At 40.0% G+C, this 27172-nt stretch overlaps 1 protein-coding gene across 2 annotated transcripts in view; it reads right to left on the reverse strand.

Annotated features, from left to right (window-relative positions):
* Positions 1 to 25366, reverse strand: part of LOC128987032 (uncharacterized) — a 115898-nt gene extending 90532 nt beyond the window's left edge. Inside the window, exons 1-2 of one of the 2 annotated variants that reach the window (XM_054407694.1) lie at positions 25140 to 25366; positions 20830 to 20947 (exon numbers count right to left, since the gene is read on the reverse strand). In XM_054407694.1, coding sequence (XP_054263669.1) covers positions 20830 to 20922 — 93 coding nt within the window. In that variant the 5' untranslated portion in view covers positions 20923 to 20947; positions 25140 to 25366. The remainder of the gene's footprint in view (positions 1 to 20829; positions 20948 to 25139) is intronic. The other variant, XM_054407695.1, reaches the window with a different exon arrangement.
* Positions 25367 to 27172: the final 1806 nt, after the last annotated feature.

Genomic DNA, 27172 nt, shown 5'->3' on the forward strand with positions numbered 1-27172 from the left:
CAAAAAATTGTAAATTTAAAATTCCTATGTTATTCTTATGGAGAATAAGTAAACTGTTGTAGTTTGCTTGTTTATTATTAACATATTTTGCCCAAATTTGGAAAATGTTTTTATTTCTTACTAACTATTAACATTTTACATAAAAAAAAAACACTTTTACCCTCCCTGTTGCAGCAAACCTAAGTATGTGTTTTAACTCATTCTATTTAAATAGGGAATAAATGTGATATTTTTAAGGAGACATTTTAGTGTAAATCCAATCAGGCAAATGGAAATTTGCTTAGTCTGCAGGTTTGCTGTGGCGGGGGTATTTTATTATTTATGGTTGATCATTGCAGACTGACCAGTTCTTTAGACATTTGAGGGAGGTAGGTCAGGTTTTGTGCGGATTCTTGACTGCAATAAATGTTTTGAAATTAGGTTAGATTGGTGAATTTTAGGTTATAATGAACAACTTATTAACTTATGTTAATTCCAGACTTTTTTTCCACAATTAAAATGTAAGCATTTAGAAATTGTTAAATTGTATTGTGTTTCACCCACTAAGCATTTTTGTAATTCTCATTTTACTGTGTTTCACCCACTATTTTAAATGTGCAAAAAAAGTCTGAAGGTAACATAAATAAGTAAGTTGTTTCATTTTAATCTAAACTTTTACTTACCTAAACCAACCTAACTTCAAAGGATTTAATACCGTCAGAAACCAGCATAAGGCGCGACCTAACTTACTCACTCACTTAAGTCTTCTCTGTCATCAAATGGGATTTTGAAATGTTTAAAAGTTAGGTTTGGTTAGTAGAACAGTTCGACTATATACGGGGGGGGCCACCAGTAGATTGACAATTTACTTCATTGTCAGGCCACCAGACCGTCTTTTTAAATTAAATATATAAATACGAAAAAAGTTATTTCATCATCAGTCCGGCTCATTTCATTTTCAGTTGACCGGCCAGTAAAGTTAAATAATTAAATATAAGAATCCTCTTCTTCAACAATTTACTCGACCCCCAGCTCACTTCATCATCTTTTAGGTGAAGATGGGTAGAGCGGCAGCGCACGCAGCTGTGGAAGCTTCTGCAGGCGTACCAACTGCTGTATCTTATAAAGGCGGTTTTTATTCAGACGATTTTCAGTTATTACCAATTCAGCGGACTAGTGAGGAGAGCTAATTTTTTTTTTTTTTTAGTTTCTCAATCGATATTCTTTAAAATACAGTACAGTGAATATCAATTTGGGTAATGTTTCTGTATGGGATTTGAGAACAAAGAATACGTAACTGAAAGTAAAAAAAAATACAAAACCTATATTCATTCTTGCAATGAAATAAATGTTTTATTTAGCTACTACATGTAAATTATTTAAGATTTACATTAAATGTTCTTAGAAAAACTCACATTGAACATTTCATTAGAGCTAAGGAAGTGGTGTTAAAAGGATAGTTATATGAGAATTCTCAGTACCTAATATAAAATGCTCAGATAATTTTAAGAACTATTTAACTAATATATTTATTTAATCAAGAAATAAATAAGAATTGATATTACTGTACCGGATATAAAAGCCTAGTTGATTCCTCTCCCTTAATAAATAAAATAAAGAAAGAATTTTACATTCTTGGTGGCATTAATTTGTACTATTTCTCCATAAATGATACTGCTGTCCTAGCGAGCAATGGTTATCTCATTAAACTATTTATTTGCTGAAGTGCACGGTGTTAACTATGAGACAATCAATCTCTTTTGATCATTTATATGACAGAAATCCAAGGGCCTTGCCCCATAAGCCTTCAAAGTTAGTTTATTCCTTAAAAGATAACAATTTTTTCGTAAAAATATATTACTTACGTCAATCAGCTCATTGAGTCGTGAGTTTCACCTCACGCTGATTGATGTAAGTAATATATTCTTACAATAATATCCACAGCTCAGGGGCTTAACAATGAATTTAAAGAATTTTTTCCTTTAAATAGAAGAATTATTTCACTGGCTACCCATGGATTTAAACATAAGAATCCAGATATCCACGAGTCAAGTCCGAGCTCAAATCAGGGCCGATTTACCGAATAGGCACGGTAGGCACGTGCCTAGGGCGCGAGGCAATTGGCTTTTTTGGAGGGCGCCAAAAATTTGGAAATTTAAAAAAATTTGTGGTAGTATTTGCATGCTATTGCGTTAAGCTTCTGATAACCCCTCGCGGCCGTGTAGGCATCGTAATCGTCTCCCGCGTTTGCTGCAAGATTCTTACTATTTTCTGCAGTCAGGTCGTTTAGACATAAAATTATCATCTTCCACGATCGAGGCAATATATGAACATATCCCGCGGTCGTGAGGAGATTATCGTCTACCGCAAATGAGGCAAAATTCTGATATTTTCCCGCGGTCGTGAAGACATTATCCCCGTCTTGCGCGATCACGGTCAAATTCTGACCACCCCTAGCGGCAGTGAAGACATCATATCATCCCCCGCGGTCGTGTGGACATAGTAATCACCTCCCGCGATTGTGGCAAAATGGTAATCATCTCCCTCGGTCTTGTGAAGATCATCATCCTCTTACGCAAACTAGGCAACATTTTGACCTTTTCCCGCGATCGTGTGACCATTATCATCGTCTTGCGCGATTGCGATAAAATTCTGATCACCCTTTGCGGCCGTGAAGACATCATTATATCGTCCCCGTCAGTCGTTTGGACATAGTAATCGCCTCCCGCCATTGTGGCAAAATAGTAATCATCTCCCGCGGACATATGGAGATAATCGTCTTCGGCGAATGAGGCAAAATTCTGATCTCTTCCTGCGATCATTTGGACATTATCATCGTCTTGAGCGATCGCAGCATTATTGTTATCATCCCTCGTGGCCGTGTAGAAATCATTATTGTATTCCGCTGTTCTGTAGACATCGTAATCGTTTCCCGCAGTTGTGAAGACACCGTTATCGTCTCCCGCGATTGCGGTAAAATGTTAATAATGTCCTCCAGTCGTGTGGAGATCATCGTCTACCGCGATCGCGGCAAAATTCTTGCGGTTTCCTGCGGTCGTGTGGACATTATCATCATCTTTCGTGATTGTGGCAATATTATCATCCGTTGCAAGCTCTGATCCTTGGCAAAAGGGACTCAGATGCAAGGGTTATGTCTGGGATCGTTCCCCGCATCCCAGGGCGCCGGAAAGTTGGCGTGTTTCCCTCGTTGACGACAACGAGTCCGGCTCTGGCAGCAAAGTCCAGAATGTACTTGCCCCGGGAATTGGTGAGGCTCATTCCCCACTCGACAGCCCTAGCATTAAAATCCCCACCCACGACGACGTGTCCTGTGGTATTGCGCACAGGTCTTCCAGGCGGTCTATCTTCTCACGAAATTCACGGATGGCCTCGTTGGGAGTGAGGTAGGCACTAAAGTAAGTGACATCCCGGCACCGAACCCAAATGAAACCTCGGCCCTTCGCGTGACCCCGTACTTGTACTTTCGCTGCATTACGCCCAGAATGCAGCAGTACTAAGACTATCAGGGAACCAAAAAGATGGGTCCCTATCACGGTACTGGTACTGTTCGCTGACTAAGAGCGTGTCGACATCGTGTTCTAGGGCAAGCTGACATAGAAGTGCGTCAGCCGACCTGGATTGCTCAAAATTGCACTGAAGGATTCTTATCTTCGTGAAAGGACTTTCGCTTGCTGTAGTGCAGATTTGAATACACTACACTGTCCAGACCCAGCTATATGCTTCAAGTGTTTGTCAGCGAGCCCATTTCCTTTGCAAAGGAAACAGGACTCGACTTGGCAGTCCTTACGGACGTGACCGACCTCCCCGCACCGAAGGCAGTTCTTGCTTCGGTCAGGTTCCTTGCAGTTTCGGGAGGAATGGCCGAAACAGAGGCATTTAAAACACCTCTTCACTTCCACTCTCCGTCTCAGCCTGCAGTTGACCCAGCCGACTCTCAGATGCTGGAGTCCCAGCACCTTCGTGGCATGTGCGTCTGCCATTTCGGCGACCGCCATCCGCTGCTGACTCCTGTTCGGTTTTGTGAGCCACACCTTAAGGAAAGCCGTTTGCCCGCCAAGCTCGGGGACAGCTTTCTTCAGGGCCTCAACAACATCAACCTCCGTCGACACATGATCAATGTCTCGAACCTCGACTGATGTCTTTGGTTCAAGAGCACGGACGGTGCCCTGGCCTTCAACAGCTGCCTTCAGTTCGGCAGTAAAGGCTGCTTTGTCTTTCGACTTACCCAGTTCAAGGAGAACGTCCCCGTCCCGGGTTCGTCTAATCGACCGTACAACCGTATCGGTCTGCTCTGGCTTAGCCTTGGCCTTAATTGCACACAAGACCTCGGCGAAATATCTCCCCCCTGAGGGCTTGGATTGCCTCCGTCCTGGGCTTTTTTGGCCGGGACTATTTCGGAGCAGAGATCGAGCCGGGCCCAGTTTGGGCCACGCCGGTTGGCTGTGCCTTCACTGCCACATTCCTTATAGAGGCGACCTCCGCCCGCCTCAACTGCCTCTCCTTTTTTCGGGAACGACGTTTTTCCCACGCAGCCCCAGGTGTCTCTACGACTGACCCCTTTCGGGAACTTCCCTGAAGGGGGGTCGTAGGTAGCTGTGGTTGTTGGTTCTTTACAGGAGCTGCAGCTATGTCCGAAAAGGATCTGGGCACAGCAGACAATAGGTCAGTCTGAGTCGCCTTGGCCTTTACTCTTACTCTTCTCTTTTTTGAGGACTGTCCGATGTGGAAGGCCTTTTACGTTTCTTAGAAGGCAGTGTTCTTTCGTCAGACAGAGACACAACCTTCTCGGCAATCTTCTCCATGGCACTCACCACCCGGCAGGCAAAAACGAAGCCAAGGTCATCCTCCAGTTTGGCCATGCTGTTTTTGACCACTTGATTTACGGCTTTCTGGGTCCGGAAGGTGTCCAGCATAGCCTTGATCGTAGCTTCCATGTCTTGGAGCCGGGTTTCAATGTCACTCTCTGCGTCAAGATATTCCTGACGCAGAAGCACCATCTCAGAGCCTTCCGACCTCAACGGTGCTTTGAATGGCTCCTCCGGCATCCCTACAGCAGAACTGGCAGAGTGGGGGAGAGTTGCTGGCAACACCAGCTCGACACCTGCATCTCCGACGTTTTCCGCACCGTTCCCAGCTCCACTTGCCGAAGGAGCTCCTAAATGGGGGAACTCCTTAGTGCATTTGAAGGTGGCAGGTGGGGGAGATGTCCTCACGTTTTTCGGTGGTGGCGACCGCTGCTTCTTGGAGCTACGGACAAAAGCGTTCCGCTCCACTTCCAACGTCTTTTCTGGCTCATTTGAGCTCTTAATCAAAAATGTGTTTTGAGGGGTTTTATTTAAAGCCATCGTGTTTATTCCAGCGCATCGTGCGGCAAGGAGCGGCCCGGAATCAGTCAGGAACGGGTATACCCTCGGGGACAAAAACCCCTACCCCAGTTCCCCGGGGCCTGACCTCCGTTTGCCCAGCACCGGATACCTGACGTGCCGGGGGTCGCCCATCGCAATGCAGAGCCCGACCTCTACATCCATGCCGCACTCCCTGACCAAGGACCGAAGTGGCTGGCTTCTCACGACCCACTAAGAATACCCATCGGCAGTGCAGAGCACACATCAACCCCTGCAACACAACAGGGGCACTCCTAGGGACTCCCAGTGAGTTCGTCGGTCACCCTTTTAGTCGCCTCTTACGACAAGCCCGAGAAGGCTGCGGTGCTATTCTAACCCGGTACCGCACGGGAACCCTGTTGTTATATATATATTGCAAAGGGGCGCTACTATTAGATGTGCCTAGGGCGCTGACAGGATCAAAAACGGGCCTGGCTCAAATGAGATGGTCCGATCCCAAAAGAACAATGGTGTTTGGTCTCCAACTCAGACCTGGTAGGAGGCAGGTTTAAGGTGACATCATGCCAGTTTTATCTAATTAGCTCTTTTATTTTTATTATTAAAAAAAAAATATTGTTTAAATGGTTCCTCATTAAATTCTGAAAAATTTCACTACCCACAACGCCATATAAAAAATATTTTAAAATGGTAAAAAGGCTCATAAAACATAAAATAATCAAACAACTCGACAAATAAATTATGCACGTAAAAATTAATATCATTTCAAAGATATTTATTGATAAACCACTTTTTTTTACAATTTTAACGATGAAATTAAAAATGTGTAAAATATAAACATAACTAATGACTTTAATGGCAAGACACAGTTTAAATCACCGTTATCTAACATAATTTTCAGAAATACCGTAGTTTTATTATTAAATTCCATGTTCATGACTCCTGGATGACTATAAATGACTATAATATTATGGTATAATTACCTTGCCATTATTGTGGTCCACATTTATAGGATTACATCGGCGTTTGAACCAATTTTCTATCTTTTACCATTTCCAAAATATCAGCGTTTTAACGCATAGCGCCCCCAGCCATGTTTGCCCCCTCCCCCCACCTTATTGACCACTTTTGAAATAGGCGACATAAGTAATTTTGATCACCACAGTCCATATTGCAATAATCAGCAATAATATTGCGTACTACTTTCATGCATGCTCAAACCCCCTCAGCTCCTAGTCTAACACTGGTTGACACAAAACCAAACCTTTACGATATTACGGTTTGCCGAGACCGCACGATATGCTTACGAATGTTGCCACAATCGCGAGTGACGTTTACGGAATTGTCGAGATCACAACACACTTACATGTGTTGCTACGATCGCAAGTGACGATTATTAGTTTACGGGTGGACCGATGCTTCTAGGCATGAAATGAGGCGAATCTCAAACCGATTATGATTTTCATAATCAGTGTCAGTCCAAAACAGACAATCATGATATCACCGATACCGCAAATACTTGCAGGTGTTGCCGCGATCGCAAGTGACGATTATGGTATCGCCGAGACCACAAGATACGCTCACGAGTTGCCTCCATTTTGACGATCATCTGTGTACCTATACAAAATATAAAATAAATATTTCTCAGCAGGCCTTCGCGGGCCGGATGAAATTCATTCGCGGGACATAGAGACCCCTGAAGTAAATTGTTGATCTACTGGTAGGCTCCCCTAAATACTTACAGTATTCATTAATATGGGTAGATTCACTTACCTATATAGTAAACAAGTAGCCTACTAATGTTCTTGTGTACATGTCGTCATCGTCAGTGGTGCACCCAGGGAGGGGCTTTAAGGGCTTAAGCCCCTCCCCCCCCAAAGGATTTAGGGTTAGGTCTTTACGGGGGTTCAGAGTCAGCTTTATAATACATTTTTCACTAATTTTTAAAATATTATTAACTTGAAACCTATTGTTACAACAGAACTTGAATTAAATACAGCAAGGAGCAGGCGTTTAGTAACGAGTAATTTTAAGCCTATGCAGACAGACAGCACAGCTGCATGTTCGCCCTCCTAGTGCCTGATAGTGCCTACTGGCAATGACCAGCGCTATTTGCTCCCAATGCACACTGACCTTGACGTGGTCGCGCTGTTTAGTTTACAATGCTTATTGTAGAACTCATAGTTGTATTGGAGTACAGTATATGTTATGGTGTTGTCAGCTGTATTTGTAGTCTTACAAGCTAGACTAGTAACATGATAAAACAAACTCCTAGTAGATTTCTCATCTTTATGAATCAGCTGAAGACAATTTTATTGATAGTTCTGTCTGTTACACTGTAGAAGTTGTGTTTTTGTTACAATTTGTTTATTGATATTTCAGTCATTTAAAACCTTGTTTAACCAAATAAAACAACCTAATCATAAAAATATCTCGTCCCATATTTTAGTTATATAACCAAACAGTAAAGCACAAATCATTGAAAAATAGCCCTAAAATAGTAGAAAAAAAATTTCATCGACACAAGCGACCAATGTCACCAACATGAAGTAAACAAGAAAAACGAGCTTCAAATTTTACAATGGGATGGGAAGTCTATAGTACTTGTGTTGGCTAGTCTATGGTGGTGTGCCCATCTCAAATGATGATGATATATTTTTGTAATTGTATACCTGAGTAGAATAAGCCTACTGAGCACCAGGAGCAAGCGTTTTAATTTTGCTCAATTTTACTTCAGAGTGCTATTACACTATGTATTTCCAGTCAAACACTTAGGTTTATTACGTTAAACCTAGACATCTCATCCTCACGTTAAAGTTGTTGCCAGCTTTTGAATCAAAATAGTCGTAGTTGATTCATCCTACACTCTTCTCCATTCATACTTGGCTTAAAATACCTACTTTCTAAGGTCACCAATTCAATGAAAAGTATTAAAATTACAGTAAGTATGAGTATATAATAAGTATGAATAAGTATGAGCCACCGACAGATTGTGCTGATGTAAATTTCTAATTTCTATTGAATATACACACTTTTTTCTTAAGTCAAACTGATGGAAAGACTTATTGTGTCGCCTTGGCCTTTACTCTTACTCTTCTCTTTTTTGAGGACTGTCCGATGTGGAAGGCCTTTTACGTTTCTTAGAAGGCAGTGTTCTTTCGTCAGACAGAGACACAACCTTCTCGGCAATCTTCTCCATGGCACTCACCACCCGGCAGGCAAAAACGAAGCCAAGGTCATCCTCCAGTTTGGCCATGCTGTTTTTGACCACTTGATTTACGGCTTTCTGGGTCCGGAAGGTGTCCAGCATAGCCTTGATCGTAGCTTCCATGTCTTGGAGCCGGGTTTCAATGTCACTCTCTGCGTCAAGATATTCCTGACGCAGAAGCACCATCTCAGAGCCTTCCGACCTCAACGGTGCTTTGAATGGCTCCTCCGGCATCCCTACAGCAGAACTGGCAGAGTGGGGGAGAGTTGCTGGCAACACCAGCTCGACACCTGCATCTCCGACGTTTTCCGCACCGTTCCCAGCTCCACTTGCCGAAGGAGCTCCTAAATGGGGGAACTCCTTAGTGCATTTGAAGGTGGCAGGTGGGGGAGATGTCCTCACGTTTTTCGGTGGTGGCGACCGCTGCTTCTTGGAGCTACGGACAAAAGCGTTCCGCTCCACTTCCAACGTCTTTTCTGGCTCATTTGAGCTCTTAATCAAAAATGTGTTTTGAGGGGTTTTATTTAAAGCCATCGTGTTTATTCCAGCGCATCGTGCGGCAAGGAGCGGCCCGGAATCAGTCAGGAACGGGTATACCCTCGGGGACAAAAACCCCTACCCCAGTTCCCCGGGGCCTGACCTCCGTTTGCCCAGCACCGGATACCTGACGTGCCGGGGGTCGCCCATCGCAATGCAGAGCCCGACCTCTACATCCATGCCGCACTCCCTGACCAAGGACCGAAGTGGCTGGCTTCTCACGACCCACTAAGAATACCCATCGGCAGTGCAGAGCACACATCAACCCCTGCAACACAACAGGGGCACTCCTAGGGACTCCCAGTGAGTTCGTCGGTCACCCTTTTAGTCGCCTCTTACGACAAGCCCGAGAAGGCTGCGGTGCTATTCTAACCCGGTACCGCACGGGAACCCTGTTGTTATATATATATTGCAAAGGGGCGCTACTATTAGATGTGCCTAGGGCGCTGACAGGATCAAAAACGGGCCTGGCTCAAATGAGATGGTCCGATCCCAAAAGAACAATGGTGTTTGGTCTCCAACTCAGACCTGGTAGGAGGCAGGTTTAAGGTGACATCATGCCAGTTTTATCTAATTAGCTCTTTTATTTTTATTATTAAAAAAAAAATATTGTTTAAATGGTTCCTCATTAAATTCTGAAAAATTTCACTACCCACAACGCCATATAAAAAATATTTTAAAATGGTAAAAAGGCTCATAAAACATAAAATAATCAAACAACTCGACAAATAAATTATGCACGTAAAAATTAATATCATTTCAAAGATATTTATTGATAAACCACTTTTTTTTACAATTTTAACGATGAAATGAAAAATGTGTAAAATATAAACATAACTAATGACTTTAATGGCAAGACACAGTTTAAATCACCGTTATCTAACATAATTTTCAGAAATACCGTAGTTTTATTATTAAATTCCATGTTCATGACTCCTGGATGACTATAAATGACTATAATATTATGGTATAATTACCTTGCCATTATTGTGGTCCACATTTATAGGATTACATCGGCGTTTGAACCAATTTTCTATCTTTTACCATTTCCAAAATATCAGCGTTTTAACGCATAGCGCCCCCAGCCATGTTTGCCCCCTCCCCCCACCTTATTGACCACTTTTGAAATAGGCGACATAAGTAATTTTGATCACCACAGTCCATATTGCAATAATCAGCAATAATATTGCGTACTACTTTCATGCATGCTCAAACCCCCTCAGCTCCTAGTCTAACACTGGTTGACACAAAACCAAACCTTTACGATATTACGGTTTGCCGAGACCGCACGATATGCTTACGAATGTTGCCACAATCGCGAGTGACGTTTACGGAATTGTCGAGATCACAACACACTTACATGTGTTGCTACGATCGCAAGTGACGATTATTAGTTTACGGGTGGACCGATGCTTCTAGGCATGAAATGAGGCGAATCTCAAACCGATTATGATTTTCATAATCAGTGTCAGTCCAAAACAGACAATCATGATATCACCGATACCGCAAATACTTGCAGGTGTTGCCGCGATCGCAAGTGACGATTATGGTATCGCCGAGACCACAAGATACGCTCACGAGTTGCCTCCATTTTGACGATCATCTGTGTACCTATACAAAATATAAAATAAATATTTCTCAGCAGGCCTTCGCGGGCCGGATGAAATTCATTCGCGGGACATAGAGACCCCTGAAGTAAATTGTTGATCTACTGGTAGGCTCCCCTAAATACTTACAGTATTCATTAATATGGGTAGATTCACTTACCTATATAGTAAACAAGTAGCCTACTAATGTTCTTGTGTACATGTCGTCATCGTCAGTGGTGCACCCAGGGAGGGGCTTTAAGGGCTTAAGCCCCTCCCCCCCCAAAGGATTTAGGGTTAGGTCTTTACGGGGGTTCAGAGTCAGCTTTATAATACATTTTTCACTAATTTTTAAAATATTATTAACTTGAAACCTATTGTTACAACAGAACTTGAATTAAATACAGCAAGGAGCAGGCGTTTAGTAACGAGTAATTTTAAGCCTATGCAGACAGACAGCACAGCTGCATGTTAGCCCTCCTAGTGCCTGATAGTGCCTACTGGCAATGACCAGCGCTATTTGCTCCCAATGCACACTGACCTTGACGTGGTCGCGCTGTTTAGTTTACAATGCTTATTGTAGAACTCATAGTTGTATTGGAGTACAGTATATGTTATGGTGTTGTCAGCTGTATTTGTAGTCTTACAAGCTAGACTAGTAACATGATAAAACAAACTCCTAGTAGATTTCTCATCTTTATGAATCAGCTGAAGACAATTTTATTGATAGTTCTGTCTGTTACACTGTAGAAGTTGTGTTTTTGTTACAATTTGTTTATTGATATTTCAGTCATTTAAAACCTTGTTTAACCAAATAAAACAACCTAATCATAAAAATATCTCGTCCCATATTTTAGTTATATAACCAAACAGTAAAGCACAAATCATTGAAAAATAGCCCTAAAATAGTAGAAAAAAAATTTCATCGACACAAGCGACCAATGTCACCAACATGAAGTAAACAAGAAAAACGAGCTTCAAATTTTACAATGGGATGGGAAGTCTATAGTACTTGTGTTGGCTAGTCTATGGTGGTGTGCCCATCTCAAATGATGATGATATATTTTTGTAATTGTATACCTGAGTAAAATAAGCCTACTGAGCACCAGGAGCAAGCGTTTTAATTTTGCTCAATTTTACTTCAGAGTGCTTTTACACTATGTATTTCCAGTCAAACACTTAGGTTTATTACGTTAAACCTAGACATCTCATCCTCACGTTAAAGTTGTTGCCAGCTTTTGAATCAAAATAGTCGTAGTTGATTCATCCTACACTCTTCTCCATTCATACTTGGCTTAAAATACCTACTTTCTAAGGTCACCAATTCAATGAAAAGTATTAAAATTACAGTAAGTATGAGTATATAATAAGTATGAATAAGTATGAGCCACCGACAGATTGTGCTGATGTAAATTTCTAATTTCTATTGAATATACACACTTTTTTCTTAAGTCAAACTGATGGAAAGACTTATTGTGTCGCCTTGGCCTTTACTCTTACTCTTCTCTTTTTTGAGGACTGTCCGATGTGGAAGGCCTTTTACGTTTCTTAGAAGGCAGTGTTCTTTCGTCAGACAGAGACACAACCTTCTCGGCAATCTTCTCCATGGCACTCACCACCCGGCAGGCAAAAACGAAGCCAAGGTCATCCTCCAGTTTGGCCATGCTGTTTTTGACCACTTGATTTACGGCTTTCTGGGTCCGGAAGGTGTCCAGCATAGCCTTGATCGTAGCTTCCATGTCTTGGAGCCGGGTTTCAATGTCACTCTCTGCGTCAAGATATTCCTGACGCAGAAGCACCATCTCAGAGCCTTCCGACCTCAACGGTGCTTTGAATGGCTCCTCCGGCATCCCTACAGCAGAACTGGCAGAGTGGGGGAGAGTTGCTGGCAACACCAGCTCGACACCTGCATCTCCGACGTTTTCCGCACCGTTCCCAGCTCCACTTGCCGAAGGAGCTCCTAAATGGGGGAACTCCTTAGTGCATTTGAAGGTGGCAGGTGGGGGAGATGTCCTCACGTTTTTCGGTGGTGGCGACCGCTGCTTCTTGGAGCTACGGACAAAAGCGTTCCGCTCCACTTCCAACGTCTTTTCTGGCTCATTTGAGCTCTTAATCAAAAATGTGTTTTGAGGGGTTTTATTTAAAGCCATCGTGTTTATTCCAGCGCATCGTGCGGCAAGGAGCGGCCCGGAATCAGTCAGGAACGGGTATACCCTCGGGGACAAAAACCCCTACCCCAGTTCCCCGGGGCCTGACCTCCGTTTGCCCAGCACCGGATACCTGACGTGCCGGGGGTCGCCCATCGCAATGCAGAGCCCGACCTCTACATCCATGCCGCACTCCCTGACCAAGGACCGAAGTGGCTGGCTTCTCACGACCCACTAAGAATACCCATCGGCAGTGCAGAGCACACATCAACCCCTGCAACACAACAGGGGCACTCCTAGGGACTCCCAGTGAGTTCGTCGGTCACCCTTTTAGTCGCCTCTTACGACAAGCCCGAGAAGGCTGCGGTGCTATTCTAACCCGGTACCGCACGGGAACCCTGTTGTTATATATATATTGCAAAGGGGCGCTACTATTAGATGTGCCTAGGGCGCTGACAGGATCAAAAACGGGCCTGGCTCAAATGAGATGGTCCGATCCCAAAAGAACAATGGTGTTTGGTCTCCAACTCAGACCTGGTAGGAGGCAGGTTTAAGGTGACATCATGCCAGTTTTATCTAATTAGCTCTTTTATTTTTATTATTAAAAAAAAAATATTGTTTAAATGGTTCCTCATTAAATTCTGAAAAATTTCACTACCCACAACGCCATATAAAAAATATTTTAAAATGGTAAAAAGGCTCATAAAACATAAAATAATCAAACAACTCGACAAATAAATTATGCACGTAAAAATTAATATCATTTCAAAGATATTTATTGATAAAACACTTTTTTTTACAATTTTAACGATGAAATGAAAAATGTGTAAAATATAAACATAACTAATGACTTTAATGGCAAGACACAGTTTAAATCACCGTTATCTAACATAATTTTCAGAAATACCGTAGTTTTATTATTAAATTCCATGTTCATGACTCCTGGATGACTATAAATGACTATAATATTATGGTATAATTACCTTGCCATTATTGTGGTCCACATTTATAGGATTACATCGGCGTTTGAACCAATTTTCTATCTTTTACCATTTCCAAAATATCAGCGTTTTAACGCATAGCGCCCCCAGCCATGTTTGCCCCCTCCCCCCACCTTATTGACCACTTTTGAAATAGGCGACATAAGTAATTTTGATCACCACAGTCCATATTGCAATAATCAGCAATAATATTGCGTACTACTTTCATGCATGCTCAAACCCCCTCAGCTCCTAGTCTAACACTGGTTGACACAAAACCAAACCTTTACGATATTACGGTTTGCCGAGACCGCACGATATGCTTACGAATGTTGCCACAATCGCGAGTGACGTTTACGGAATTGTCGAGATCACAACACACTTACATGTGTTGCTACGATCGCAAGTGACGATTATTAGTTTACGGGTGGACCGATGCTTCTAGGCATGAAATGAGGCGAATCTCAAACCGATTATGATTTTCATAATCAGTGTCAGCCCAAAACAGACAATCATGATATCACCGATACCGCAAATACTTGCAGGTGTTGCCGCGATCGCAAGTGACGATTATGGTATCGCCGAGACCACAAGATACGCTCACGAGTTGCCTCCATTTTGACGATCATCTGTGTACCTATACAAAATATAAAATAAATATTTCTCAGCAGGCCTTCGCGGGCCGGATGAAATTCATTCGCGGGACATAGAGACCCCTGAAGTAAATTGTTGATCTACTGGTAGGCTCCCCTAAATACTTACAGTATTCATTAATATGGGTAGATTCACTTACCTATATAGTAAACAAGTAGCCTACTAATGTTCTTGTGTACATGTCGTCATCGTCAGTGGTGCACCCAGGGAGGGGCTTTAAGGGCTTAAGCCCCTCCCCCCCCAAAGGATTTAGGGTTAGGTCTTTACGGGGGTTCAGAGTCAGCTTTATAATACATTTTTCACTAATTTTTAAAATATTATTAACTTGAAACCTATTGTTACAACAGAACTTGAATTAAATACAGCAAGGAGCAGGCGTTTAGTAACGAGTAATTTTAAGCCTATGCAGACAGACAGCACAGCTGCATGTTCGCCCTCCTAGTGCCTGATTGATAGTGCCTACTGGCAATGACCAGCGCTATTTGCTCCCAATGCACACTGACCTTGACGTGGTCGCGCTGTTTAGTTTACAATGCTTATTGTAGAACTCATAGTTGTATTGGAGTACAGTATATGTTATGGTGTTGTCAGCTGTATTTGTAGTCTTACAAGCTAGACTAGTAACATGATAAAACAAACTCCTAGTAGATTTCTCATCTTTATGAATCAGCTGAAGACAATTTTATTGATAGTTCTGTCTGTTACACTGTAGAAGTTGTGTTTTTGTTACAATTTGTTTATTGATATTTCAGTCATTTAAAACCTTGTTTAACCAAATAAAACAACCTAATCATAAAAATATCTCGTCCCATATTTTAGTTATATAACCAAACAGTAAAGCACAAATCATTAAAATAGCCCTAAAATATTAGAAAAAAAATTTCATCGACACAAGCGACCAATGTCACCAACATGAAGTAAACAAGAAAAACGAGCTTCAAATTTTACAATGGGATGGGAAGTCTATAGTACTTGTGTTGGCTAGTCTATGGTGGTGTGCCCATCTCAAATGATGATGATATATTTTTGTAATTGTATACCTGAGTAAAATAAGCCTACTGAGCACCAGGAGCAAGCGTTTTAATTTTGCTCAATTTTACTTCAGAGTGCTATTACACTATGTATTTCCAGTCAAACACTTAGGTTTATTACGTTAAACCTAGACATCTCATCCTCACGTTAAAGTTGTTGCCAGCTTTTGAATCAAAATAGTCGTAGTTGATTCATCCTACACTCTTCTCCATTCATACTTGGCTTAAAATACCTACTTTCTGAGGTCACCAATTCAATGAAAAGTATTAAAATTACAGTAAGTATGAGTATATAATAAGTATGAATAAGTATGAGCCACCGACAGATTGTGCTGATGTAAATTTCTAATTTCTATTGAATATACACACTTTTTTCTTAAGTCAAACTGATGGAAAGACTTATTGTGTCGCCTTGGCCTTTACTCTTACTCTTCTCTTTTTTGAGGACTGTCCGATGTGGAAGGCCTTTTACGTTTCTTAGAAGGCAGTGTTCTTTCGTCAGACAGAGACACAACCTTCTCGGCAATCTTCTCCATGGCACTCACCACCCGGCAGGCAAAAACGAAGCCAAGGTCATCCTCCAGTTTGGCCATGCTGTTTTTGACCACTTGATTTACGGCTTTCTGGGTCCGGAAGGTGTCCAGCATAGCCTTGATCGTAGCTTCCATGTCTTGGAGCCGGGTTTCAATGTCACTCTCTGCGTCAAGATATTCCTGACGCAGAAGCACCATCTCAGAGCCTTCCGACCTCAACGGTGCTTTGAATGGCTCCTCCGGCATCCCTACAGCAGAACTGGCAGAGTGGGGGAGAGTTGCTGGCAACACCAGCTCGACACCTGCATCTCCGACGTTTTCCGCACCGTTCCCAGCTCCACTTGCCGAAGGAGCTCCTAAATGGGGGAACTCCTTAGTGCATTTGAAGGTGGCAGGTGGGGGAGATGTCCTCACGTTTTTCGGTGGTGGCGACCGCTGCTTCTTGGAGCTACGGACAAAAGCGTTCCGCTCCACTTCCAACGTCTTTTCTGGCTCATTTGAGCTCTTAATCAAAAATGTGTTTTGAGGGGTTTTATTTAAAGCCATCGTGTTTATTCCAGCGCATCGTGCGGCAAGGAGCGGCCCGGAATCAGTCAGGAACGGGTATACCCTCGGGGACAAAAACCCCTACCCCAGTTCCCCAGGGCCTGACCTCCGTTTGCCCAGCACCGGATACCTGACGTGCCGGGGGTCGCCCATCGCAATGCAGAGCCCGACCTCTACATCCATGCCGCACTCCCTGACCAAGGACCGAAGTGGCTGGCTTCTCACGACCCACTAAGAATACCCATCGGCAGTGCAGAGCACACATCAACCCCTGCAACACAACAGGGGCACTCCTAGGGACTCCCAGTGAGTTCGTCGGTCACCCTTTTAGTCGCCTCTTACGACAAGCCCGAGAAGGCTGCGGTGCTATTCTAACCCGGTACCGCACGGGAACCCTGTTGTTATATATATATTGCAAAGGGGCGCTACTATTAGATGTGCCTAGGGCGCTGACAGGATCAAAAACGGGCCTGGCTCAAATGAGATGGTCCGATCCCAAAAGAACAATGGTGTTTGGTCTCCAACTCAGACCTGGTAGGAGGCAGGTTTAAGGTGACATCATGCCAGTTTTATCTAATTAGCTCTTTTATTTTTATTATTAAAAAAAAAATATTGTTTAAATGGTTCCTCATTAAATTCTGAAAAATTTCACTACCCACAACGCCATATAAAAAATATTTTAAAATGGTAAAAAGGCTCATAAAACATAAAATAATCAAACAACTCGACAAATAAATTATGCACGTAAAAATTAATATCATTTCAAAGATATTTATTGATAAACCACTTTTTTTTACAATTTTAACGATGAAATGAAAAATGTGTAAAATATAAACATAACTAATGACTTTAATGGCAAGACACAGTTTAAATCACCGTTATCTAACATAATTTTCAGAAATACCGTAGTTTTATTATTAAATTCCATGTTCATGACTCCTGGATGACTATAAATGACTATAATATTATGGTATAATTACCTTGCCATTATTGTGGTCCACATTTATAGGATTACATCGGCGTTTGAACCAATTTTCTATCTTTTACCATTTCCAAAATATCAGCGTTTTAACGCATAGCGCCCCCAGCCATGTTTGCCCCCTCCCCCCACCTTATTGACCACTTTTGAAATAGGCGACATAAGTAATTTTGATCACCACAGTCCATATTGCAATAATCAGCAATAATATTGCGTACTACTTTCATGCATGCTCAAACCCCCTCAGCTCCTAGTCTAACACTGGTTGACACAAAACCAAACCTTTACGATATTACGGTTTGCCGAGACCGCACGATATGCTTACGAATGTTGCCACAATCGCGAGTGACGTTTACGGAATTGTCGAGATCACAACACACTTACATGTGTTGCTACGATCGCAAGTGACGATTATTAGTTTACGGGTGGACCGATGCTTCTAGGCATGAAATGAGGCGAATCTCAAACCGATTATGATTTTCATAATCAGTGTCAGCCCAAAACAGACAATCATGATATCACCGATACCGCAAATACTTGCAGGTGTTGCCGCGATCGCAAGTGACGATTATGGTATCGCCGAGACCACAAGATACGCTCACGAGTTGCCTCCATTTTGACGATCATCTGTGTACCTATACAAAATATAAAATAAATATTTCTCAGCAGGCCTTCGCGGGCCGGATGAAATTCATTCGCGGGACATAGAGACCCCTGAAGTAAATTGTTGATCTACTGGTAGGCTCCCCTAAATACTTACAGTATTCATTAATATGGGTAGATTCACTTACCTATATAGTAAACAAGTAGCCTACTAATGTTCTTGTGTACATGTCGTCATCGTCAGTGGTGCACCCAGGGAGGGGCTTTAAGGGCTTAAGCCCCTCCCCCCCCAAAGGATTTAGGGTTAGGTCTTTACGGGGGTTCAGAGTCAGCTTTATAATACATTTTTCACTAATTTTTAAAATATTATTAACTTGAAACCTATTGTTACAACAGAACTTGAATTAAATACAGCAAGGAGCAGGCGTTTAGTAACGAGTAATTTTAAGCCTATGCAGACAGACAGCACAGCTGCATGTTCGCCCTCCTAGTGCCTGATTGATAGTGCCTACTGGCAATGACCAGCGCTATTTGCTCCCAATGCACACTGACCTTGACGTGGTCGCGCTGTTTAGTTTACAATGCTTATTGTAGAACTCATAGTTGTATTGGAGTACAGTATATGTTATGGTGTTGTCAGCTGTATTTGTAGTCTTACAAGCTAGACTAGTAACATGATAAAACAAACTCCTAGTAGATTTCTCATCTTTATGAATCAGCTGAAGACAATTTTATTGATAGTTCTGTCTGTTACACTGTAGAAGTTGTGTTTTTGTTACAATTTGTTTATTGATATTTCAGTCATTTAAAACCTTGTTTAACCAAATAAAACAACCTAATCATAAAAATATCTCGTCCCATATTTTAGTTATATAACCAAACAGTAAAGCACAAATCATTAAAATAGCCCTAAAATATTAGAAAAAAAATTTCATCGACACAAGCGACCAATGTCACCAACATGAAGTAAACAAGAAAAACGAGCTTCAAATTTTACAATGGGATGGGAAGTCTATAGTACTTGTGTTGGCTAGTCTATGGTGGTGTGCCCATCTCAAATGATGATGATATATTTTTGTAATTGTATACCTGAGTAAAATAAGCCTACTGAGCACCAGGAGCAAGCGTTTTAATTTTGCTCAATTTTACTTCAGAGTGCTATTACACTATGTATTTCCAGTCAAACACTTAGGTTTATTACGTTAAACCTAGACATCTCATCCTCACGTTAAAGTTGTTGCCAGCTTTTGAATCAAAATAGTCGTAGTTGATTCATCCTACACTCTTCTCCATTCATACTTGGCTTAAAATACCTACTTTCTGAGGTCACCAATTCAATGAAAAGTATTAAAATTACAGTAAGTATGAGTATATAATAAGTATGAATAAGTATGAGCCACCGACAGATTGTGCTGATGTAAATTTCTAATTTCTATTGAATATACACACTTTTTTCTTAAGTCAAACTGATGGAAAGACTTATTGTGAGCTATAGCAAATCTCTTACAACCCATTAATTATGTCAGCAAAAAAATGAGGTAGAAAATACATTTTTTGACACTAGCCCATTTTGTGACTAGCTCACATAACTATCTACTTTTTGAGAAAAAATTGGCGACGTTTTTTTATTCTTGAGAGTTTATTAAATAGTTTTTTGCCCATGTATGTCGGGGGGTTTTTTCTACTAAATGAAAGGGGATGCCGCGGATATTAAAAGTTAGTTTTAAGCCTATAGTCCTCGCCACCCTAAGTTGAGGCAGCCCAAGGCCGCGCGGCGTATATCTAGTGCGGCCTTTGGCTGCCTCAACTTAGGGTGGCGAGGACTATAGTATCCTATGCTCAACGTTTTCACTAGGCTGAATAATTTTTCAAAATTTTCTTCTACCACCAAAAGTATTGTTTAAAAAATTGTTAAATTTTGATCAGTCATTACTCCTAATTCTTTAAAAATTGGCTTACATGATGTTCTCAATGGTGCAAATGGATGTCTCCTTCAGTATCCAATTAGTCAATGGTTAAACTAACATAATAGGCCTAACCTCGTCTTTGATCTTACTCCTTGCTGATTTCACACAGTTGCAATGAACTAATGCACCAGTTCAAACAATCCTGAAGTACAACAGTCCAATAAGATTAGAAGTCTACTTGTGTTGGTTAGTCTAGATGCTAGTAGTGATGGGGGATAAAAGAAGCTTTAAATATTCACAGAGAAATTAAAGTCACTAGTTAAAGAGGTAAGTTGAGGCATACAGAGGGTACAGAGGGTAGTTTCTGTTCTCAAAAAATTTGTTCAAAGGTAAATTGGGGAAAAGTGAAGGTACAGCATTCTCACCTAAAACTGGCTTCTCGCGTCTATATTCGCACCAATCACCGTCTTTAGGCCTATTCTTGTATTTTTCCACAAAAATAATGTCATCTTCGTGAAAATGTTTCACGCAAAAATGTTGAAAATGGTGATTTATATAAGTTTGAATAGAGACTCCCAGAAGACAAATAATAAGCTTTTATTTTCAGTTCACAATAACAAATTAATGTTATACCAGGCTACATAAGTCGTTGATAAGATGCATAAATTGTCTGCATTTTTCTTACAAATAGTAAATTTCTGTACAACGCCTGATATTCCTGTGGCTCCCAGTAGGCTATTGTTTCTAAACAAACCTCAAGTTACAATGGCACTCACCTCTGCTTCGACTAGAACTTCACTGATTCTGTCTGCTTTGATCAACGTAGACCATTTTTTGAATAAACTTCCTCCTTCGTCCTGAACAGGCATTTTTCAACCAGAAATCCTTTCAAACCTAAAAGGAAAATTAACACTTTGTTCAAGCCCCAATATTTATTTATTTTTTATTATTTTTTTTATTATTATTATTATTTTTATTTCTCTGTTAATAATTTTGTTTATGTTAGCCTAATGTCCTTTTATGTATTTTAGCTAATTTCCCATATAGGGAGCTATTAACATAGGTCTCATGGTAAGACCTAGACCCGGGACTGATATACTTTTCATTTTGATGTCCTCAGAGGCCAAAAACACCATATGTTCAAATTCATTAACTTGAGCAAAAATTATCCGATTTCAATGAAATTTGGTACAGACATGTAAATCTACATTTGTTCGTACGAGTTCGCGAACCAGTGTGATCGGACTATGGGAACGGGGATTTATGGGGTTAAAATTAGTTTTTCTCATTTTTTACCCTCAAAATATTTCCAATTTCTCTATATAGCCCGTTTTAAAGAGCTTAAAAAACCAATACTTAAGTGGTATATTTAAGTGTTTTTGGTTACAGAGAAAATTCAAAAATTTTAAATTTAAAATTTCCATGTTATTCTTATGAAGAATATTGTAAAATGATTTAGTTAGCATGTTTATCCCTTTCAGTGCTATGAAACGATATATTGTTGTTTTAAAAAATCTCTAAGGTATATAGAGAGGAAGGTTATTTAAAAAAAAAAAATAGCAAAACGGCCATTGGTGACCTGCATGTTCATACACTAACAACCACTTAGCTAAAAGATTTGCCCAATCCGATGATTTCGAGGTGTATGTCTAAACCAAGGATTATAAACACCTCACTATGCCCCAGTGGTTGTAGTGTATCGCTACAAACACACAGGTCACCAATTATTTGCCACACAGGACGGGATTCGAACCCGAGCAGACGAATGCCACTGGCCAAGTGACACACGCCCTAGCCTTCTCGGCTATCTGTGCTTGAAGACTGAGGAGTCAAAAACCGGTAGCCTATTTAAGCTGACGCCACCGATTGCGAACAGATAACGCTACATATGGTTGTTCAATGCATAACTAGGTAGCAGCACCAGTTAGTCACGGACTATTTAGATGAAATTTTATGGTTGAAACACAACAGTGATCATAAATGTGTTCCTGAGACTTTGCTGCAAAACATTAGTTTCCCTAAAATGGCTATATTACGATAACCTCGTCCAACTAAATCAAAGTTAAATTCAATATTACATTGTAAACTATATGTCTTTTGATTTTATGAGATTTTGGTTTCAAACAATGCTATCAGAACATAAAAATTTATAGGAAAACCAGGAAAATTACAACAAAAACTAAGATTTATTTAGCCTAATGTTTACTACAAATACCAGGATTTATCTTTGTTAGCCTATATTTTTTTATTGTGTTATTATTCAATACCCCCGCCGCAGCAAACCTGCAGACTTAGCGAATTTCCATTTGCCTGATTCAATTTAAACTAAAATGTTTCCTTAAAAATATCACAATTATTATCTATATATATAAAAGGCAAAGCCCTCACTGACTGACTGACTCACTCACTCATCACTAATTCTCCCACTTCCCATTTACCTAGGAGGCTGAAATTTGGTACACTGATTCTTTAGGCATTAAATAGGAAAACTAAGTTGTTTTTATTCTGATCGGACTCTCGGGCTCCGCCCCAGTGGCTCTGGAGTTTCCCATGTTAACCTTATGATGTTTCATATTTAAAAGGAATTAATGAATCTTAACAGCTGTTTCAATTAAACAAGTTGGTTCTGTCCTATGATGTTCAATAGCATTAAAGTTACAAGGATTACCAACAGGGTGCAGCACTAAATTTTTTTTTATTTATGACAACAGCTAATTTGAAACCAAAACTGACCTGAGGCAAGTGAGCGCAGCGAACGAGCTCCAACCTAAAGGTGAGTGAGCGTAGCGAACGAACTTCAACAAGGACGTGATTGAGACATGCGAACACTTATGAAGTTAAACGGGGCGAAGCCCGCGGGTACAGCTAGTTCCCTTATATTTAAACAGAATTAGTTTAATAAGTACTTAGGTTTGCTGCAACAGGGAGGGTATAACAATTTTTTTAATGTAAAATGTTAAAAGGTACTGTGGTTTAGTAAGAAATTAATTTATTTTCCAAATTTGATCAAAATATGTTCATAAACAAGCAAACTACAACAGTTGACTTATCCTCCATAAGAATAACATGGGAATTTTAAAATTACAGTTTTTTTTTAATTTTATCCGTAACAATTAGGCGCATAATAACGCTTCAATATACTAAATTATTTGTTTTTTTAAGCTCTACAAAATAGTTTAAAAATATATTGTGAAATTTTGTGTTTTTTGGGTCAAAAATGGGAAAAACGTATTTTTACCCCATAAAACCCCCCATAAACCCCCGTTCCCATGGTCCGATCATGCTGGATCGTTCAAGTTTATCCCGCCTTACACCTTCAAACCAAATTTTATCAAAATCGGACAAAAATTACTCAAGTTATCGTGCGGATGGACAAATATATATATATATATATATATATATAAATTTGAACGAATGGTGTTTTTGGCCTCTGGGGAAATCAAAATGAAAAAGTAAATCGGTCCCGGCCTACCATGAGACCTACGGTAATAGCTACTTCCCTATAGGGAAATCGCTAAAATTAACCTAATTAATAAAATAGTGACAACATGACAGTTAAAATTCAACAACAGGTAGGCCTAATGGAATTAAAAGGCAAACAAAAAAGTCTTACGAAATATAAATTATTGGCCTAGCACTGAAAGGGTTATGGATATATTTTTATCAAACTTGGCAAATTTATTTATTTTATACTAAGTTATTGATATTTTACTAAAAAACACACTATATTAGCCTCCCTGTAGCAGCAAACCTAGGGGCTGCTCTTTACTTTACGTCCTACTCATTCAAATGAAACAACTGAATGAAAATATCGGTTTATCGAGCGTTTCATTCGATATACCTATCGTTTGGTTAGTTAGATTAGGTTAACCTTACCTAACTAACCAAATGATATATCGAACAATCGATATATCGAACAATCGATATATCGATCAATATTTTCATTCGAATGAGTGTAGCCTAGGACGTAAAGTACAGTGCAGCCAACCGAGGTACTCTTTATTTAAACCTAATGTTATTTAAATAGATTTAATTGAAAATCAATGCAGGCAAATGGAAATTTGACGATATTTTGGCTATAAACCTTTGTATGGTCGGCATTTTAGTCAAAATTATCAAATTATTAACTTAACACCTTTTACCTTTGATAGCTTTTACTGTTCTAGATGATTAGCCAATTTAAGCTTTTTTATTAAGAGTCTTCTTCACCCCTGTGAGAACACTAAAAACATGCGTCGGGACTCCCTTGCTACAGATGGAATGTGTAAAGATCTAGGCCTAATGTTTAAACTTTTTTCCCTACCTTACAGATTAATGTTGTTAGGTTAGTTCTAGAGCCCTCATACTACATGATGTGGTACATGAAAATCAATAGTAAATTCAATAGAAAATCAATAGGCCTAGTAGGTAAGTTAACAAAGTACAAAAAATCGTGAAAGTGTAACGTGAATTGAGTAGGTAACTAATAAAAGTTTAAAAGTTACTCAATTCACGTTACTCATTTATTGCGCAATTGCAGGGTTTTATTAAAATGTATCTCTTAGAAACTTAAAAACAATATAAAGGCCTATACTGTTTTATATATCATTTTGTTTGGGAAATTATGGGCTTCAATGTAGGAATAATATATAAAACATTACAAAAAAATTGTCAACAATTTTTGTAGGGTAAACATTTCTCAAAAATTATAAATAAATGAAAATTTATTTTTGCGCTCAATAAATTTTTATAATTTATACTTTCTTATTAATAGGCTACTTTCTTATTAAATGGCGACCATACAAAGTAGGTATTTTAAGCCAAGTACAATTTAACTGGGAGACATAGGCTAGAACTAAGAATAGGCTATAGCAGCAGCCTTAGAAATTGAAACAGCCGAGAAAAAATTTGAACGTGTTCTTTTAGAATTAGATAAGCCTACTGTACTTTTGGTTTTAACAGTTGGCCTAATGAATGTGTTCCTAGACTTATGACTTCCTAGTCTTATGACTTAAGTTAGGTATGACTTATAACCTAGACCTATACAAAATGGGACCAACTTCACTTAGTCAAAAGAATAAAATAATTAGTCTTTGATCTTACTTACCAAGTTCATAACATAATGTAAACACTAATAAGACAATTTACACACAAACGAATGGTTAAGTACCACAGTGTTCCTAAATCGAAATCCTAAGTTTAGTTTTAGGTTTTAGTTTGAAAGTTCAGACGAGGAGCACGAGAGACGCTTTAACGCAACCATAAACCACTAACCAAACCATACATCATCAGCAAATTTCAGCATTCAGCAATCAGCTTCCCCAGCAACAGCAACAGCAAAAGACAGCAACAGCATGATTGAGTGATTGAGATTATTTTGATTTTGATGTTCTGTCAGTCAGCCTCGTCAATTTCCCTCCAAGAAAACTCTGTCTGTATCCAGGACTCCAGGCACAGACAATGGAATATTGTCTGTGCTCCAGGTTACAGCATATCGCAGCATTTATTTATTTATCATACGGTAAACACCATTTTTACAATCGATAATACATGAGGGCAATACAATAAAATATTTATAAATATATATAAGTCAGATTCAGATTCATCTTGCTGAAAAAAAAAAAGATTGCTAACATGAAAAAATGACACCAACAGAATTGTCCAAAAATGCTTTAACAAAAATTGGATCATGCGTATTATAAATCCTAGTTAACAAGCATAAACATTTTTAGAGAAAAATACGATTACCAAAACTAGATAACAATTGATAAATATTTCAATATAATAACAATAACAAGCAAAAATATAAATATATTTGACAGACAAGACAAAAAAAGAGAAAAAATGACAACAATTAATAACAGTGACGTAAACTAAGTGAAAAATTTTAACAGTGCAATACAAATTTATCTGAATGTGCAAACAACAAACAAGGTGCAAATTCCGGACAGTGATCTCAGGACAATTTCTCATCAACAAAATAACAATAACAACTTAAACTATGATATTTTTTATGGCTTTCAGTTTGCAGGTGAACACGTCAACATGTTGGCATGCTTGATTTCCAATTCTGTGGAGCCGTGGAATTGTACTGTGGAAGGCGTAGTTTGTAGAAAAAGAAGCTTTGTTGAAGAGTTGAATGTGCCTGAAGTGTCGAGGAACGTGGAAATTAATTAGGCGAAGTATTTCTGGAGCATCAACTTCGCCGTTCAACAACTTCCAGAGGAAAGACAGGTCTGCAGATTGTCTACGGTCACTCAGTCGAGGAAGGCCCATATCGATGCGAATATCTTCAATCGGCACTGTATAGAATTCATGGCCCAACTTGACGCCAATAGAGCGAAGAAAGCGATTCTGAATTTTTTCTACTCTTGATATGTGGCTGATTTGATGTGGATTCCATATCAAGCTGCCATATTCCAGCACAGGCCTAACCTGAGTCATGTAAAGAGTTCTCAGAGCATTAACATCAAGTCCGTATCTACCACATCTAATGACAAAACCTAGAGCTTTAGAGGCTTTATTGCAGATTGTATTTATGTGCAGATCTGGGTTTAAATCGTATGACATTAAAACTCCTAGGTCTCGTATGGCATTCTTCCGTGGCAGGATGGCATTATTCATCGTGTAGTAGAAGCCAATACGCTGCTCGGTACGGTGATAAGATACCACTGCAGACTTTGAAACATTGATATCCATGCTGTTATCCAGGCACCAGTTGCCGATTGAGTGCAAACATTGTTGAAGGGTGGAACAGTCTGCCTGAGATTTTATACACTTGAAAACCTTGATATCGTCAGCAAACAGCAAGCACTGAGAGTCGATACTATCCACAACATCGTTAACAAATATATTGAAAAGAAATGGACCTAGATGAGAACCCTGGGGGACTCCAGAAACCGCAGGGAAAGGGATTGACTTGGCTCCTGCAAACTTGACAGCTAAGGTGCGGTCTTTAAGATATGATTCAAACCATCGCAAAAGGCTTCCGACTATGCCATACCCTTTTAATTTTGCCAAAAGATGGTCGTGGCTGATGCAGTCGAATGCTTTACTAAAGTCAATATAGATACAATCTAGTTGCTCCTTGGATGAATATGCTGTGATTATGTGATGTTGCAAAATAAGAAGATTAGTGTT

Source organism: Macrosteles quadrilineatus, unplaced genomic scaffold, assembly GCF_028750875.1.
Source record: "Macrosteles quadrilineatus isolate MER2022 unplaced genomic scaffold, UCM_ALF_1.0 Scaffold_2__2_contigs__length_208266976, whole genome shotgun sequence".
NCBI lineage: Eukaryota > Metazoa > Arthropoda > Insecta > Hemiptera > Cicadellidae > Macrosteles > Macrosteles quadrilineatus.